The sequence below is a fragment of the Nyctereutes procyonoides genome, unplaced genomic scaffold (assembly GCF_905146905.1).
Source record: "Nyctereutes procyonoides isolate TBG_1078 unplaced genomic scaffold, NYPRO_anot_genome, whole genome shotgun sequence".
Lineage (NCBI taxonomy): Eukaryota > Metazoa > Chordata > Mammalia > Carnivora > Canidae > Nyctereutes > Nyctereutes procyonoides.
The window spans coordinates 32,188,146-32,206,832 of NW_026575030.1; the positions used below are offsets into that span (position 1 = coordinate 32,188,146).

Consider the following 18,687-nt stretch of genomic DNA (forward strand, 5'->3'; position numbering starts at 1 on the left):
TCAATACATAAATTTATTTATTTACAACAGTGGGTTCAAAACTGTTCTTATAACACTTAATGGGAGGGCCCTGCATTCTACCATATATCTCAATCACAACAATTCCACTTTTACTTGTTTTACATATTTGATTTTCGTGGGGAAAAAGAATTCAATGGCCAAAATATTAGAAACCAACTGATTCATCATATAAGTATCATATCATTTTCCACTTTTATGACAACCAAAGATAACTTTATAACTACATTTTTGTAGAAAACCCTAGTAACATGGGATATCATGCTTTTTATGTTTTTACTCATTTGACAGTACCTGAAAATTATTTTAATCGGCATTTCTTGGATTACTAATAAGATGGCCAAGGTTTTATTTATTTGATGGTCATTGTGTCTGTGGCAGTCTTTCTTTACAGACTCTAAATTTTCTAGGCATGGATCTAAAACCTTACTTTCTAATGTACAGAGCCCCTGCCTCTTCCACACCTTCCCCTCATTCCCCCACCCCCAGTTCAAGGAAGCTCTGACTTGAAATATCCACTGCTTATCTGCAACCCCATTTCCCTGCCCTCTACACTTGGTAATGATTGTATATCCTCCTCCACAGACAACACAGATGCTTTTGCTCTGGGGTCCCTCATCCTCCTAGTACCCCACACTAGACATCACATCTAAAGCTATTTTTATTTTTCTTCCTGGCTTGGATAATAAAGGCTTTTTTGATCTTTAAATCAACCCCTTTACCTGAATACTTGATCCTATCCTTGTTGGTCTCCTCTGGATTTAGTATGGTGCCTGGCAAACAATGGATGCTCAAAAACTATTGAATGAATAATGGATCTTGTTCTATTAATTTTCTCCCTTCTATCTCCGTAGTATGGCTAGCTTCTCTAACTCTTCTCTACTCTTTTTGCCTCCTTTCCTTTAGTCTGTATGTGAGCAAGTCATTTCCTGTTCATAATTGTCAGTTTTGTGTATTAACTGGGCTAGGCTAGAGTACCTAGTTACTCAGTCAAACACTAGGTGTTTCTGTGGAGGTGTTCTACAGATGGAATTGTCAGCTACAATCAGTTAACTTTATGTGAAAAAGAGATTATCCTGGGAAATCTGGGTAAACCCAATCCAATCAGCTTAAAAGGTTTTATTTATTTATTTATTTATTTATTTAATTTTTTAGCTTAAAAGGTTTTAAAACCAGAACTGAGGTTTCCCTGAAAACAGGAAAGAGGAAGAAATCCCATCAAACAGAAGATCAGTAGCTTCAGCTCCTGCTTGAGTTTCCAGTTTGCTCTTGTTGGCCTGCTATATGGACTTCAAACTTGACTATCCAACCTCCACAACTGTGCATGTCAATTCTTTCAGATAACTTCTATGTTTTAAAAGCTATCCAAGTAATCACAATCAGCCAGTTTTGGGAACCAACAGCATTCAGGGTAAAACCCAAGTTCTGCCCAGGATCTGATACCACAACTCCCAGCTTCATCCCTCAGCACATACCATGCTCCAGCTATACTGACCCAAGACTAATGATTCTTCCAACCCATGTTGTTTAACTCTTTTGTCAGGGATGTCATTCTTCCCTTATATGCCTGAGAAATTCCTAATCATCTTTTAAAAACTCTATTCCAGCATTATCTAGTCTCTTACTCAACCAGTAAATATCGATAAACTGTGAAGTTATATATGTGTGGTTTAACCACATTAAATATGTGTGGTTCTTTGTATAGCAATTATACCTCAATAAAGCTATTAAAAATAAAACTATTAAAATTTATTGAGGTCTTACTATATGCCAGGCTCTGAGCTAAGCATTAAGAGAAAAAATTAGTAAACTATACTGGTAGTACTGCCTTCAGTAAGCTCAGATGCTGTTGGAGAGAACATACAAGCACACTAATACAATACGGTGAAGTAAATTTTTTTTTTAAAGATTTTATTTACTTATTCATGAGAGACACACACAGAGAGAGGCAGAGACATAGGCAGAGGGAGAAGCAGCTTCCTCACAGGGAGCCTGAACAGTGAAGTAAATTCTATGAGAGAGTACATGGTAGCTGAATAATGGCTCCGCAAAGATGTCCACATCCCAAACCACGGACTCTGTGACTGTTACCTTACATTGCAAAACAAACTTTGCAGATGTGATTAAGTTAGATTCTGAGATGAGATTATATTGGATTATTTTGGTGGGTCCAATGCAATCACCAGGGTACTTCTAAGTAGGAAGGTGGATGAGAGAGAGAAAAGGAGGGTGGAGGGAGTTTGAAAGATGCTACATTACTGACTTTGAAAAAGGATGGGATCCCTGGGTGGCTCAGGGGTTTAGCGCCTGCCTTCGGCCCAGGGTGTGATCCTGGAGACCCCGGATCTAGTCCCACGTCGGGCTCCCTGCATGGAGCCTGCTTCTCCCTCTGCCTGTGTCTCTGCCTCTCTCTCATGCATAAATAAATAAAATCTTAAAAAAAAAAATAGAGGATGGACATATGAACTCAGGAATGCAATGGAAGTGGTCTTTAGAAACTGGAAAAAATAAATGAATTTTCCACTAGAGCCTCCAGAAGGATCCAGCCCTGCCAACTTTAGTCCAGTGGGATCCATTTTGGACTTCTGACCTCCAGAAATATAATTCTTTTAAGCAATGAAGTTTGTCGTGATTTATTACAGCAGCAATAATAAGCTAACACAGAGGCCAATTCAAGGCACGATGGTAATATATAAAGAAGTCTCTATTTCAAGCTATGGAGTGGGGAATGAGATTTCAAGAAGAACCACCAGGGGAAGGAAGACTGTGTTTCATAGGGATGATCCAAGTGGAGGAATTAGTATTTGCAAAGGCATGCAGGTAGAGCTTGGCAAATGTTACAAGAGGACAAGATTATTACTCCGATGAAACAGTAGAAATAGAAATAAGAACAATATTAATTCTGGTAAGAGTAAATATGTTTGTATGCCAGACACTGTTCTAAAGCACTTTACAACCCTAAGGTAGAGACTACTATTTTCATTTTACCCCTTAGGACACTAAGGTTTGCTGGAGTTAAGTAAATTTCCTGAGGTCATAGAATTAGTAGTAAATGGCAGACCTAGAATTATAACCTTGGTGGTCTATCTCCAAGACCCATGGGCTGCCTTTCTAACACGTTATAGACCTTTCTCAAGTAAGGTGTCGTCAGTGTGGCTGAAGACAATCTATCAAGAAGTTATTAATGAGGTGAAGATCAGCAGAGCTTGCAGCACCAGCTTGCTGTAAACACTGATGGAGGATGGGGGTGACCGACAGTCGGATAGATAAGGGAACCTTCCTGGACGGGCTTGGACAAAGTAAATCTCCTCTTCCGTGTTTCAAATACCACACCTTGCATGAGCCTCTTCATTTCATTTCTTCCGCTCCCCCTAATGTCTGATGCGGAAATGGGGGTGTACGGGCGGCCTCCGGGTCTACACCTGTAAAATGCCTTTAAGTAATTCCGAACTTCCCGGTAAGGAAGCCTCAACACAAGGCAGATTCCTACCCTCAGGGCGATTCTGAGTAGGACTGGGACGGAGCCTCCCCCCGCCCCTCCCCGGGGGATTCGGATCCGCGGCCAGGTTTCGGTGACCAGGGACTGGACGACCGTCCTTTCCACGCCACTGTATTTGGTCCACGATTCGCGAAGGCCCCGCCCCTCGCCCCAGGCCCCGCCCCCACGCCCGGCCCCGCCCCCCGCCTTCTTTCTCCTCCCGATTTCCTCCCTTCTCTCCTCCCTCGGTCGCTCCGTTAGGTCTCGCCCAGCTCCGCCCTTCCAAGCCTCTCCCGGGCCTCCCAAGATGGCTGCGGTGCTGGCGGGCCCGGAGCCGTGGAACCGCGTGAGAATCCCGAGGGCGGGGAGCAGCAGCGTGGTCACCGTCCGGGACCCCGACGCCGCTCTGAGTGAGTGAGGGGCCCGCGACCGGCACACGCTTCCGGAGGCGGTGTCCGGCGGGCCCGGCGCACGTGCGCGGGGGCGGGACTTCCTGGGCCCGCGGGACTCTGGGAAGGGGCGCGGGGCAGGAAGCGGGGCAGGGCGCGGGGCAGGGCGCGGGGCAGGACCCGGCAGAGGGCTCCCGGCCGCCGGTGATGCCGGCAGCCCGGGGGGCCCGTGGCTCGCTCTGGAGTCGCTCACTAAACCCACGACGCCGCCCGCACGGCCTGGCCGGAGCCAGCCCCGCGCGCAGGGGGCGAAGAGGGGGTGCGGCTCGCCTTGGGCAGGAGTGCTGCCCGGAAGCCCTGTGCCGCGCGCGGGCCGCCAGCCGCCCCGTTCGCCCTGCAGGCTGCGCTGAGCTCCCACGAGGGCGCCGGGGCCGCCGCCTTTACCCTGCGATCTTTCAGGCCCCCAGGTCCTTAGCTGTGAAACGGGGTTCGGGGCAGCCCGGGGGACTCAGCGGCTGAGCGCCGCCTGCAGCCCGGGGGGTGACCCTGGGGACCCGGGATCGAGTCCCGCGTCGGGCTCCCTGCTGGAGCCTGCTTCTCCCTCTGCCTGGGTCTCGGCCTCTCTCTGTGTCTCTCATGAATAAACAAATAAAATCTTTAAAAATAATCAATCAATCAGTCAATCGGGGTAAGTCCTCCCTACATCTCCCTGGCTGCTAGCATCTAATGATGTTATGAGGCGAGCGTGCTCCTAAACCAAAGTGTTTTAGCCACGGTACCTGTTTTTAGGCAGGAGGGCCCAGTATTGGGAGCTTGGCTCAGGAGCCAAATTGGGTTTGAATCCTGGCACTTCGCTCCGCGGGCGCAGGCAGGCCGGGGGTGTCGTGTGACCCTTCTGTGCCTCGGCTCATTTTCAAGTGCAGGTAAAAATAGTACCTGCCTCATAGGGCTGTTTGGAGGAAGAGTCACTGTTACAAAGTGTTTGGAACAGGGCCTGTACGGTGAATAGACCCCTCAAGTGATAGCACCCATCTCACCGTCCACCCAACCTGTGCAATGTATAGACTAACTTTGCCTCTTCCTCTGTTCAAAAATTCTTTAACAGGATTTCTGTGAGGCCATTCTGGTTTCTTAGAGTTGGGCAAAATGAAGTTCTCCGTGTTCTACAGGAATCCGCCTTTGTATTACATCCATCTGGGAGGCTGGCGCTACCCTTACTGCCACCTGGAGACATTAACTCCGGCTTCTGCTTCACAGCTTTTGAGACTAGGAAGCCGTTCCTTCCTTCTGCTGAGCACCCTGTGTTCAGTCAGACATTCACCAGTGTAACTTGCAGTTGCCACAGTGGTTTCTCTTTTCTGAATATATCCTTACCTGAAAGTAGTACCCGCATACAGCACCTGTGCTTTTAAGAATAGGAGTTTATCCATTCTGTCTTGCTAGGGGATTTTTTTTTTTTTAATTTTATTTGTTTATTCATGAGAGACACAGAGAGAGAGGCAGAGACACAGGCAGAGGGAGAAGCAGGCTCCCTGTGGGGAGCCCCATGCGGGACTCTATCCCGGGTCTCCAGGATCACGCCCTGAGCTGAAGGCAGCGCTAAACCACTAAGCCACCTGGGCTGCCCCTAAAATAGGGGATTTAGAGAAGTTTATAACATGTACCCCACTGTCAAGGTACTTAGGTGTAAGGAGACACCAAATGATTGCAAAGTATTCATATGAAAGATTAATAAAAATAATAACATAGGATACAAAGACACTAACAGATGCTCTCTCAGTGATTTCTGGACTTTATCTCATCAGCCACTATTTTCTATTTTCTCACTTACAATTGTTCATTATGTTCTTACAGTTGTTTGTTTTTAATCCACTTAATAAGGAAAGATGTTCCTTCACAGTATTTTTACATAATAAACTTAATGTAGAGATACTTATTAAGTCTTATTAATATCTCTGGTTTAGACCTCTGTGTTGCAGCTGTAATTAGAGAATGCGGTCTTGTTACACTGTCACTGAAGAGCCAAACCTTAGATGCAGAAACAGATGTGCTATGCGCAGTCCTTTACAGCAATCACAACAGAATGGGGCGTCACAAGCCCCATTTAGCCCTCAAACAGGTAAGGAGGAAGCCTTGTGTTAAAGACTCAACATGTTTACTTGATGAAAATGAGATCACACTGCCACCTAATTCTTTGTTATTTAGGGAAACTCAATTACTTTTGACTCAATAGATCCTTAGTCCACAACTGCCTGTGGACTTTCATTTTTGTTTCCCCTGATAGCATTTCAAAAACCAATTTATTCAGAAAGGAACCATGTTTAATTCTTTCTCAGTCTTGTTTCTAGTGGGTAATTTTCATGAAAAGTTTTCTTCATTATATGTAATCTGTAATAAATTACAGTGCTTTTGCCTAGTTCACAGATACAGTGATTTGAGCAAGACAAAGTGTTGGATTAAGAGAATTTTCTGAACACAATAAAAATCCTGAAATCATAAAAACAACAAAAGTTGTGTGCTGTGGGGCACATAATCTAATCAGTAATGTATTAGACTGAATGGTTGTATAACAAGTTATGGAAAGTGGTTTCCTATAATTTTTAGAGTTTAAGACAAAATGGGCCCTCTTTGTTAGGGACTACATCGTATAGTCAAGTCTAAGCTGGGTTCCTTATAAGCTCATTCATTCATTCATTCACCTTATTCATTCTGCAGGTATTTTTTTTTATAACTTTCTATGTGCCAGGCACTGTGCTTGGTGCTCAGTATACAGGGGTGAAAAAGACAGACACGTTCTCTAACCTCACAGATTTGTGCTCTCTGGTTAATTTTCCACTCCTATTATCTAAAGCAAAAGAATGGAGATTTCTTCATCAAAGAAAGATCTGGGAGCATGGTCTTTCTCTTAAGTTTTTTTCTCTGGGGCAGCTTTTTATCTCTGCACGAGTCTTATAAAACCACACTTGAATGTATTTCATGTTGAACATACAGATTGAACCTATTTTTTCCTTCTGGCTTCCAAGCTGTAAATAATTATTCAATCAGAAAAATTTGGTGTTTTCTCTGCTTCTTCCTTTTATTTGGCCCTCCCATTCAGTCAACTGATCAGTCAAAGCTTCCTCTGCATCTAGACCCATCTTTGAGTTCTGGCTGCATCTTCTTTTTTTCAGACCTTGTCAACTTTCAGTTGCCTTGCTATCCTAATTGATCTTTCCTCAACCCCAGTCTTTACTATACTCTGGCGTATTCCATATGCAAAGCCAGGTTAATCATCCTAAAAAATAGCTTTGATTTTTTTCTAATGGTTCTCCTGAATAAAGATGAAACCTCTTAGCTTGACTTATAAGATCTTCCATGATCTGGCCTTTTCAGTTTTCTTTAGCTCAGGCTTCTCTCTCCCTTTCATATATTTTATATTCTAGGCAACCTGAACTCTTCACAAGTTCCCCTGATCACCATGTTCAATTTCTCCCCTGACTTTTGCTTACCTGGTCCTGTATGTTTAGAATGCCCAGCCCATCTGATGCCTGGTAAAGGCCTTCCCATCCTGCAAGTCCCATTCCAAGCCATCTGGCATTGATAAACTTCTTCCTAAGGTGTAACAGGAGGGCATATTGTGATAATCTCATTTTAAGTTGCATTTTTTGATTATTAATATAGTTAACTCCTCTTTTATGACTGTGGACTATTTGGGATTCCCCTTTGTGATTCTCTTATGATATTGAGTATGGTCTGCATGTGGCAGTTCTTTGTGTACGTTTTGTGCTCCCTACTATAGGGAATGTGTTTTATGCTGCTGCAGCTACTATCCCCATTCCTATTACTGCCTTCTATATGTTTAGCATTTCACTATTTACACATTACTGTCATCCACTTGACTTTTTTCTCCCTTCAAGGAAAGCTAAGTAGTAGAATTAGCATGCATCCCTCTAATGTTCCCATACATACAGCACAGAAAATAGTCTGGATTCCCCTTTCTGTATAATACTTTTGGTATATGAAGACTGTTCTTAGGTTGTTTCAGTTCTCTTTGCCTTGCTACAATTCTCAAAATTATTTTCCCTTATTTGTTTTGAATCATAGCTCACATACTATATTTCCCAAGTTAATTTTACCATCTTGGTTTGTCAATACTTCTCTCAAAGTATAGTGTCCAAAATTAAAAACTGAAGATAGGTGCTAACCTCAAAATTTGAAGATTGTTGCGTCCCTTGTTCTGAAAACTATGCTGTTATCACAGAATCAATTCTGAAAATTTTCATTAGTATGTATGTGGCTTTGGCAAGATATCTTTGCTAGTATCAGTGCCCCATTCAGATTTTAGACCCTCAAAATCCAGATGCAGTCCTGTACATGCCCTTTATGTGGTATTTCCTGAGGACTATAGAATTCTTACCACATTTTGCATAATGGATAGCTCTTTTTTTTTTTTTAAGATAAAAATGCTGTTAGGTGCCTACTTAACACTGTGCTAAGTACTGAGTTAGAGTGGGGGATAAAATAGATGAAATATATTGCCCTCATGGAGCTTACATTGTAGTTGAGAGGAGAAAGACCATCAATCAATTAGTCAGTTGATCAAATGTCAGATGGTGGTAAGTGCCATGAAGAAAAATAAAGCAGGAAAAGGAAGAGTGCTGAGGGGATTGCAATTTTAAAGAAGGCATATCTTTTATTTTAGTATTTAAATACTTTATATGTCTTATTTTTACTACTAGATTTTTATAACAAGAGAATGGGAAGTACCTTATATACTACTTTATTTCCTAGCATACCTTGGAAATAATAGATGTTCAGTATACATTTGTAAAGTGATTTGTAAAATCCGTCACTTGCCTCATTTCTGTGGCCATTTACAAACTGTTGAAATTTAGTAGTTAATTAATTTACTATCTTGTTTTAATAGTTTGAGAATAATCTCATATTTACTTTGATGCACTTTATAGCATCAATCACATCCTGGCATATAGTAAATTCTTAGTTATAACTTGACTTGAGACATATGTTTGGCTGGGTTAATTTCAAATTTTTAAGCAGGAGCAATTGCTTTTGGGGTGGATTACCCTAAAATAAAGTTATTCTCTGGTATTCAGTATATTTCCATACTTTTAACTTCTGCATTTCTTTGCTTTCCTGGTCACATCAATGGCCATGTCTGTATTATATGAATTTGAGCTGCTCTTCCCCTTTCAGGTTGAACAATGTTTAAAACGTTTGAAAAACATGGAACTGGAGGGTTCAATTCAACATCTGTCTGAGTTGTTTTCTTCCAAGTAAGTGGTCCAGTTGCATTCTGATGGGCTTTGTGGTGGGTTGGGAACTCATGGTCTTCAATATGATCACCCTTTGGGGACTTTTCTTTGCCTGGTGCTGGGATATAACCCAACAGGGGAGCTTTACAAATTTTGTCTTAATAAGGGGCACCTAGGGGACACCTGTGTGGCTCCGGGGTTGAGTGACTGCCTTTAGCTCAAGGCATGATCCTCGATCCAGGATTGAGTCCCACATCAGGCTCCTTGCGAGGAGCCTGCTTTTCCCTCTGCCTGTGTTTCTGCCTTTCTGTGTCTCTAATGAATAAATAATTACATCTTTAAAAGAAAAAATAAGGGACACATGGTTTTTGTGACATTCTCTCCTCAGTGGGAGGGACTGGCATGACACAGGTAGGGTAGATTATATTGAAACATTATTACATAATCTACCAGTCATTATTGAACATAACTACTTCAAATTGAGTTTCTAGCTCATCTGCACTTGAAAACTGTACTTTACAATTAATGAACTTTAAGAATGAAAGTAACATTCTTTTCCATTTTTGTGAAGCAAAAACCAGCCAGTCACTACCAAAGCATGTGTTATTCCCAGCCAACCAGTGGTCGAATTGGTGCTCATGAAGATTTTGGGAGCATGCAAGTTGTTACTTCGCTGCTTGGACTGTTGCTGCAAGACATTTCTGTATCCTTAAATTAACTAAAATGCTTTCTTCTGAATTGGAATTGTTTGGATATACTTAATAGTATTTCTGTTTGAAAGCTAGGAGGTTTGTAGAAGTTATAACCTATTAAAATTTTGCTTCTTGGCCTCCTTTTCCTAGGAATTGCCTGATAGAGCCATTGCCAGAGACTGCCAGTCTTCATCTAGCACATATTACCCTAAGGGCATTGATAGAAATTCTTAGTCGTAGAAGCTAAATAGCGAGAGCTCTATTTTTTTTTAAAGTTTCCATGACTGAAATAGAACATGTTTAAAGCTGAATTTCTTCAAGAAAATTCTATTACTAATCTGTTTCTTTCATAAATATAATTTATAAAACCCAAATTACTTTGGTTTTGTTTTCCAACTTTAACTTGATTCTCCAGCTTGACTGTGAAACATCTGGGTTTGCAAGAATTCATTATTTTAAACCTTGTGATGGTTGGGCTGGTGAGCAGATTATGGTATGTATGTATGTACAGACCTTTGAAATAATTTTTTTCATCTAACTCAGCCTAGGTTTTCATATTTGTTTTCCCATGGGATGTTAATGGTGCAGGGGTTCCATTTCTTCACTTGATCAGAGTTTATTTGGGGTGGATTGGGAGCCTACGTGTTTGGTCAGGTCTTTGATGTCTTAACCTGGGTTTCTCAAGTACTATTTCCAATCTTCTTGTTTATTCTGCTTATTCTTAGAGGTAACGACATTAGAATTACCAATAGCTAACATATTATTCTTTTCTGTAATAAGAACAGCTTTAATTTTTACTGATTATAATAATACATGCTTTATTCTTTTCTGTAATAAAGACAGCTTTAATTTTTACTGATTATAATAATATACATGCTTTATTTAGACACATTCCAAAAGAATAGAGAAGATATGAAGAACCTGAAATTTGCCTAAAATCTCCACCACCTAGCTAAAACCATACATAAGATGTTGATGCATATCCTTTGAGACATCTTTCCATTTAGTACTTTATTTAGTTTTAAGTGATTTTTTTTTTTTTTTTTTCTGTTTGGGCTAGACTAATCTGACTCTGCAAATATGTGCTGGAGCCTTTTTTTTTTTTTTTAAGCTATAGTGGCAGACTGATACTCATTTATTTTCAGCTTTGAATCTGTTGTAGTTATTACATAATTTGCAAATTATAATTACTGGCTAATTCATGACTTCCTATGTTTTTTCCTAGGGTTCTCTATAAAGGTATTTTGAAAAGGCTGACCTCTTTATATGAGCCATTGTTCATATTGCTTCAGGAGGTCTCTAGGATTCAACCACTGCCTTACTTCAAAGATTTTACCTTTCCTTCTGATATTGCTGAATTTTTAGGACAGCCCTATTTTGAAATCTGTAAGAAAAAAATGCCTACAGCTTTTGCAGCTAAAGGAGTAACTAAATTGTTAAATAAACTGTTTTTAACAAAAGAGCAATCACTGATGTCTAACAAAGAAACTGCGCTCAGAATTTCCAAAAAAGCTAAAGAAATGAGGATCAGTACACAGAATACTGTGGATCTTGGGCAGCCAATAAAGAATAAGAAAATCATCAAAGGTAATTTGCTTTGATATAACACATACTCCTAAAATTCTCTTTATTTCTTTTGTAGTAATTTGGCAAGAAATATCATATACTTAAGAATTCATTGATTTGAAATAGTTTGCCTAAGCTTTTGTATCTGTGGTCTCTCTATCTCTGCAGAAAAGTCATCAGAATTTGACGTGAGAGTTTTCTGCAAACAGCTGAAACACAAAGCTATGCAGGTTTGTCTGGCTTATAATTACTATGTCTTATGAGTTCTGCTAATTTGTAGAGTAGATGCCACTTAACCAAGGGCAGAGATCGAATCTTTGTTTTTATCCCCAGCTCTTAGCTTAGTGCTATTATAGTTCCCAGCCTATGCTTCTGAATGAATAGAAGTACTCCCAGGGGTCTAAAATCAGGTTATAGAATGCCTTTAAAAACATTCTATTCAGAGTTCACTAGAATTTTAAAGTGTCCCTAGGATCCATTATAGGTGTGGAATATATTAAGAGAATAAGCTTTGGGGGCACCTGGGTGGCTGTTAGTCAAGCATCTCACTCTTGATTTTAGCTTAGGTCAAGATCTAGGGGTCCTGGGATCAAGCCCTGGGAGTTGCACTCTGTGCTCAGTATGAAGTCTGCTTGTCCCTCTCCCTCCTCCTCTGCTCCTGCCCTGCTCATGCTCTCTTTCTTTAATAAATGAATAGAATTAAAAAAAAAAAAAAGTATTAGCTTTGTGGTCAGACAGAAATGGTTTTAGTCCTGGCTTTGGTTGTGACCTTATGTAAGTTTCTTGACCTGCCCACACCTCTTTTTTCTAATATAGCATGCACCTATATAGCATGCACCTCATAGGGTTATGTAGTTTTAATGCATGTAAAGTGTTCAGCAAAGAGACTGGAGTATGGTAAGCTCTTAACTGATGTTAGATGTTATTAGCTACTGTCATCATTGTTACTGTCATCCTCATTTTTTGTCATGAGGTTTCTCTTTCCCAGTTTAAGCTTTAACATGATTCCTCTTAGCGTCTGTCACCCTCTTTCATGTGGTAACTACTTGACTTCTGTTACCATTTGTCCTTCTCAGATTGTTTTCTACTGGTTTTCTGCATGGATTATTTCTTTTTTCCTATTTAAGAACTCTTAATCATTTCTGATAAGTCAGAGTACTTTCTTGAATGTTTACAAGGTGTCTAGTTTAGATTTATATTCTGTCCAATATATGAGTTCCATCACCATCATGAAATTTAATACTAATACATATATTGCATTTACTCTTGAAATGCTTTGCTTGTATTATAAGTTCCTACAATACTTGCAAAAGCCTTGTAAGGTTGTTACTGTTATTATTGTTTCCATGTTTCAGGTGAGAAAATCGAGGCCTGGATAGGACAAGAAACTTGCTCAGGCATACCACAAATACGGGGCAGAGTTGGGATTTGAACGAAGGCAGTTTGGGTTCACAGTCTTTGTTCTTTACCATTATATCAGTCCCCCAAATCGTTTTCTCAACTCTGTCTCTAGAACTATGGCTCTCTGATCCTTGAAAGTTCTGCAGTCCCATCCAGCTGTTCCTGGGTGAGCTGGTTGTGAAGCAGTTTGGTTGGTCAGCAGCCCCTATTCATGACTAGTCACTACCACAGTTTGAGCAATTAGCACTAACAGGCTCAGCTTCCTTTTAAGGTCAGATTTCTTTTTATCAAGTTAGCAGCACACAATATTGATAGGTCTCTACTTTTATATTTTCTATTTTTTTTTTTTAAAGATTTTATTTATTCATGAGAGACAGAGAGGCAGAGAGAGACACAGGCAGAGGGAGAAGCAGGCTCTATGCAAGGAGCCCGACGTGGGACTCGATCCCAGGTCCTCAGGATCATGCCTTGGGCCGAAGGCGGTGCTAAACCGCTGAGGCACCTAGGCTGCCCAATATTTTCTACTTTTTATGTTTTTCTTGAGAGTCAGAAATTTGGAACAAGTTTTTAATGAAAGATAAAAGCAGACCTAGTAAGTGGCACATTTTCACAAACAACAAAAGCTGGTACAATTCAAACTTTACTTGACAGAGGGGGTTGAAAAGACAAAGGTGCCACATCAAACGATGGCTGAATTGGAAGTGTTGCTCAGTTAAGCACTTTTAACGTACATTCAGCATCATTCCTGTCTTAGTGTGTTTTCAGTAACATTTATGACTCATCATTGAGGAGTAACTCAGGGTATAGAAGTAAGTGACAAACAAATTTGTGGTAGTGTATTAGTATCAAGGAAAAGGGCTCTTCAGAGATTATTTTTCCTACCAGATGGGCTTGGACCAATATTTATTCATGTAGAGTTTCATTCTTATGTATAGGTTAAATAGATATGTTAGAATATTTATATTTTCTGTCGGAATTCAGTTATAGATAGGACCTTTGCTGCACAGAGGGGAAAAAATCTTGTGTTAGGAGTGATGGATAAAAAATTAAGATTTTTAAGACAAAGGAAAGCACAGTGAGCTTTAAGTTCTCCTTCTTTTAAAAAGACATTTTCTAATTTTCATAGTTAACTTTGATCTGTTGTTATATATTTACAAGTCAGTAGCAAATCCAATATACTTTTCTCACCTTTCCATATTTCAGGAAACTAAATGTTCTCAGTCCAAACTAAAGGCAACCAAACATTCTCCTCAGAAAGCAACAGGAACTCCCAGTGCCAAAAGTTTTGTGCAAAGATTTCGAGAGGCTGAGACTTTCATTCAACTTTCTGAAGAAATCCAAACAGCGATTTTATGGTGCAGGAGCAAAAAACTCAAGGCTCAGGCCTCCTTTCTGGGTAACAAACTTCTTAAAAGTAACCGGCTTAAACATGTGGAAGCTCAAGGCTATAGGTAGGTATATACTAAAAATTATATTCCTTTACTTTTTCTGTTGTTACTTAGGGCAAAAGTTTATATATTCAAGTCAACTTTTTAAAAAATGGAATGTCCAGTAGCCCTAGGGGGGCTAAGAGAAGGATCTATTCAAACTGCAATTTTGTTTGCTTTTGTTGGGTACTGCTGTATCATTGGGAGGAAGAAAGTTAACTTGGTTAATTGGATGTATTCACTTATATTCTTCACCATTCCATGTGTTCATTCAGAAAGCCTTAGGAGTGTCTATGGCATGCTAAGCCTGGGGATAGGTTGTGTAAGACAGATTTAATCCTCATGGAGCACTAGCTCTAGTTCTCACTCTAGTAGGAGACAGCCAGTCTGCCCACCTCGTGCAGCAGGATGAGGGTGTGAGAGAAGTGTCTGCCTCTTACAAGGACACACACCAGACTCTGGGTTTTGGGTCAGGCAGTGTTCATTCATGGGTGCCCAATTCTCCATATATTGATTTCTCCCTTTTCCTGATTTAGATTCGTAGAACTGCTTAAGGATGTGAGCCAGTATTACTTGAAACATAACAATGAAGTTATGAATGAATTGTTGGAACTATTTCTACATTAGAGTCATTTAAAGATCTGTAGCATCTAAAAAGGATCTATTCTAGGGTGAAAACTCAGCCTGAGATGGAGAAGGGGTAGATGAGATACAGATAATATATTTTAAGAGTTAATGAGAATGGTAACAAAGTGGTATTTGTTAAACCTTATTCCCTGCCCCACAAAAATACTGTTCTTTAGTACTGCCCTGCTGCTTCAGTATGTTATATATTACAGTACATTTTAAATTTACTTAATGTCCATGATAACTCTGTGAAGTAGGCAGTATTACTCCCATTTTGTAGCTGAGGACATAGGGGATTTTTCTCAGATTGTTAACAGCTGGAGATCTAGAACTCAATTCAGATCCTCTGATTCTTCCGTTTTTGTTTTTCTTCTATCTCCATTTCAGTTAGGAAGTACGCTTACCCTCTTCCCCACTTAAAAATCGTCACTTACAGTAAGACAAGAAGTGTTTAGAAACTGATCCTCCTGAACTACTACATTATAAAGAGCTTCCTCAAAGTTACATATTTATTTAAAAAGGAAAAAGGGGAGGGTGACAGGGTATAAGTTACAGACCCATGCTAATCTTTTGAAATCTATCACAGTGAGGCAGTTAGCAAGGCACTGGTGTACCTTGTCACCATACCTTATTCAGAAGCAAAACACCTGAACTAATCAGCTATTTGAATTCTGAATTCCCCAACTTGAAGACGACGTATGAGTCACAATTAGGGTAGCCCAAGGTGTAGGTGGTCTATGTCAGCAGCTCTGTCTTCTCATTCTTAGATAAACTCCCTCCTCCACTTTTATTCCTTTCCACTTGTTATTTCTCAGCTACAATATGAAGTTGTTTATCCAGAAACGCATTACTGCATCCAGGCAGATTGTTCTATTTGTGATACATCCTTTCCCCAGCTCCACTATTACACTATGAACTTTAGCAGTTATCAAGGAAAAGCTCTGACACTGAAGTAAGGGGGAAATCTCACCATTCAGCTGTCTTGGTAGGCAGTTGTAGGAGCTACTTTATGTTGGGAACATAATGGGGGCATACTTGGCTACACCCTGAATCAACAGGGAAGCTCTGCTCTGAAAACACAGATTTGGGTTGAAGCTCCTATTTTCATATTTTTTGTGATGATTCTGGGGTTGTACACTTGTAGGCATAGGACTTGTAGATAAATTATGTACTTTTCTTTTGGGAGTTGGTAAAATAGAGACAAAAGTTTTTGAAAATGTTTTTCTATGTCTTAATCCCAGATTTTTCCTTTCTCTTGCTGTCTTTTAAAGTTTGCCAAAGAAATTAGAATGCATAAAAACATCTATTTGCAACTGCCTTCTTCGTGGCTCAGGAATCAAAACTTCAGAGCGTCTTGTGAGACGAAGAAGATCTCAGAATAGATTTTTACTGGGACAGAAGAAACCGCAGAGAAAGTTGCAATTGACTCTTTCAAAAGAAATTCAGCAGTCCCCTCAAGGGACTCAGAATGCTACAGATAGCAGTAAATGGAGACTCTCGCACTGTACAGTTCATAGAACTGATCTCTACCCTAATAGTAAGCAACTCTTGAGTAGCAGAGTTTCAGACCCTGTCATACAAACTAAAGAGAAACAAATTCATGAAAACCTTATAGGAAGCAATAAAAATGAAACTGATTCATGGAAAATGATGCAAATGGACAAACATGATACATCAGGAACCATTAAGGAGACAGATGACATTGATGATATTTTTGCTTTAATGGGAGTTTAGATGCTCAAATATGAGTGCTCGCATTTAAGTGCTTAACAAACTGGTCCAGTTTTCTGCTATTTTACGTGAAACTACTAAAAAAAAAGTCTGCAAGGACTTGGAAGTGCTAAGAGGTACTCAGAGAGGAGCTGCTTTAGTATAACATTGTACAGCAGTTCATTTCCATTCAATAAACGTTTATAGTAACTGTCATTTAACTGACAAGTATTTGACTATTAGTCAAATTTTGACTTTTAACTTTGTACCAGGGGTTAAGATGAAGAAACTACCATATCCTGTCTTTGAGAAGCAGATATAATTCCTTGATTAAAGCTGGTGGATCCCTGGAACAACAGAATTAAGAACTGAGTGAATAGGTTTATAAAAACCTACTCTGTGCCTTCAGGTATATGGGAAGTTGAGTGGGGTGGGAAATATCAAGGAGTGCTTAAAAGGTCACTTTGGTCTTACTGGCTCCGTTTGTAGGTAAAGTAAATCCACTGCTGAACACCGTTTGTAGCTTCCAATGCCTGTGCTATCTTGATTACATATTAGAATCCATCATCACAAGGGACTAAAAATTTTGCCACTAACTGTATTATCAGGGAGACTGGTCATGCCATTAGTTTACTTCATTTGTTCACTTTATCTCACAGGAGGGTATCTCACAGGAGAACTTACGGAGTTCTCCAAAAGTTTTTGGCTTGTTTTGTTTTGTTTTGTTTTTGGTTTATTTATTTGGGTGCTAGTGACAGATTCTAAATAAACTTTTTTCAAAAAGGATGTAATGTGACATGTGGTTATTATACCTGAAATACAACAGGAAAACAAAGTAGAAATAGATGAGAAAGTCAAATGAAAAAATAAAACTTAGCTGACACAAAATAGACCCAGGAGTGAGGTCACACATAAATTTATAATTTAGTGCTGATGCTGTCATCTGACATTTGTATACTGTTAGCACTGTTGCTCAGGGCAAATCGTATGTATTTTTGAATGGTCTAGTTTACTAGAATTAGGTCAGTAAGCTATTTGTTAAGAAGTCTGTAGCCTTAAGTTTTATCTTACATGTAGATTTATAGAAAAATAAAACAGTGCCTGGTATGTACAACATCTTTCTTTTCCTTGGCCACCATCACTCTGTTTCCTTTCCGTTCTTTATTTGGCCTATTCTTTGTGTACATTTTCCTGCTTGTCTATACTAGTGGTTCTCATACATTGTGCTGTTTTGAGAATCACTTGGTGGGTTGTTTAAAAATGCAGAAACCTTTCTGAAGAGACTGATAAACACAGCCAGGGGATGACAGAAGCCTGCATGACCTCATGACCCTGAGATCTAAACCCAAGCTGGAAAAAAAAAAAAAAATAAACCCAAGCTGGGATCAAGAGTCAGACTCCCAACTGACTGAGCTACCCAGGTGCCCAGAAGCCTGCATTTTTAACAAGGAGCTTAGATGATTTTGATGCAAGTAGCCTGCGAAGCAGAGTTAAACACTGCTTCAGCTTCTTTCTTTCCTGAAGCCTTGCTAAACATCTTGATTTACTTCAAAGTCCTTAATTTCTAGTCACTTTTCATTGTTTATATTTTTCCTGTCTTCCTACCAAGTGGTAGAAGCTACTTGGTGCCTTAAAACATAGATAATACTAAGGAGATCTCATGACCAGTCTAGAAATAACCATCAGCTTCTACGAGTCTAAGATTTAAGGTCCAATCTTGTTTCTGCTTTTATTTGCATATGACTCCAGAGTTAGGTTCCCTCGGCTTAGACTGCTTCATGTGAAGTGGCATTATAGTTCAAGGATCATAAACTCTGACAGCTGAAAGAGACTTTGGAGATTATCCCTCAGTGGAAAAACCAGTGTTCAGTAAATTGTCTAAGGAGGTAAAACTATAAAGCCTGGATTGGACTATAGGCCTAACACTTTCTTGTACTTCATTAATGTTCCTTTGGAGTAAATTTCTTCATCTCCTCCTTCTCCTCTACTCTAGATCAGTTAATCTTTCCAAACAACTTAGAATTCTAATGTTTTAAATTTTAAAAAGTGAAATCTGTGATATCCAAATCATGTATTAGTAGTAAATTAGATTAGAAACTTCTGTTAGTGGGGCACCTGGGTAGCTCA

General features: G+C 39.9%; 2 protein-coding genes across 5 annotated transcripts in view; one reads left to right on the plus strand and one right to left on the minus strand.

The window, feature by feature from the left end:
- The window catches only part of GTPBP8 (GTP binding protein 8 (putative)), a 100,506-nt gene that overhangs the window by 65,456 nt on the left and 16,363 nt on the right, over positions 1 to 18,687 (minus strand). The window contains exons 6-7 of one of the 2 annotated variants that reach the window (XM_055316154.1): positions 7,374 to 7,476; positions 513 to 3,440 (exon numbers count right to left, since the gene is read on the minus strand). In XM_055316154.1, the coding sequence (XP_055172129.1) occupies positions 3,435 to 3,440; positions 7,374 to 7,476 (109 nt within the window). In that variant the 3' untranslated portion in view covers positions 513 to 3,434. Of the gene's footprint in view, positions 1 to 512; positions 3,441 to 7,373; positions 7,477 to 18,687 lie in introns of those variants that run through there. The other variant, XM_055316152.1, reaches the window with a different exon arrangement.
- Positions 3,733 to 16,776, plus strand: NEPRO (nucleolus and neural progenitor protein). Of its 3 annotated transcripts, none has more exons than XM_055316149.1 (9): positions 3,733 to 3,906; positions 5,850 to 6,004; positions 9,079 to 9,158; positions 9,709 to 9,840; positions 10,245 to 10,322; positions 11,055 to 11,416; positions 11,564 to 11,625; positions 14,000 to 14,247; positions 16,122 to 16,776. In XM_055316149.1, exons 1-9 carry the CDS (start codon positions 3,804 to 3,806, stop codon positions 16,582 to 16,584), a joined length of 1,683 nt encoding a protein of 560 aa, XP_055172124.1. In that variant the 5' UTR covers positions 3,733 to 3,803; the 3' UTR covers positions 16,585 to 16,776. The 3 variants fall into 3 exon arrangements, with proteins under 3 accessions (XP_055172124.1, XP_055172125.1, XP_055172126.1); XM_055316150.1 differs by lacking the exon at positions 3,733 to 3,906 and adding an exon at positions 4,025 to 4,352; XM_055316151.1 differs by lacking the exons at positions 3,733 to 3,906; positions 5,850 to 6,004; positions 9,079 to 9,158 and having other exon boundaries at positions 9,736 to 9,840; positions 11,293 to 11,416.

What these genes read in the sequence shown, in the direction of transcription:
- NEPRO (XM_055316149.1), top strand. Translation starts at nt 3,804, where the DNA reads ATGGCTGCGGTGCTGGCGGGCCCGGAGCCGTGGAACCGCGTGAGAATC. An exon ending in TCTGAGTTGTTTTCTTCCAA is followed by an intron (nt 9,159 to 9,708) that starts GTAAGTGGTCCA and finishes ATTTTTGTGAAG; the next exon opens with CAAAAACCAGCCAGTCACTA. An exon ending in GAATAAGAAAATCATCAAAG is followed by an intron (nt 11,417 to 11,563) that starts GTAATTTGCTTT and finishes CTATCTCTGCAG; the next exon opens with AAAAGTCATCAGAATTTGAC.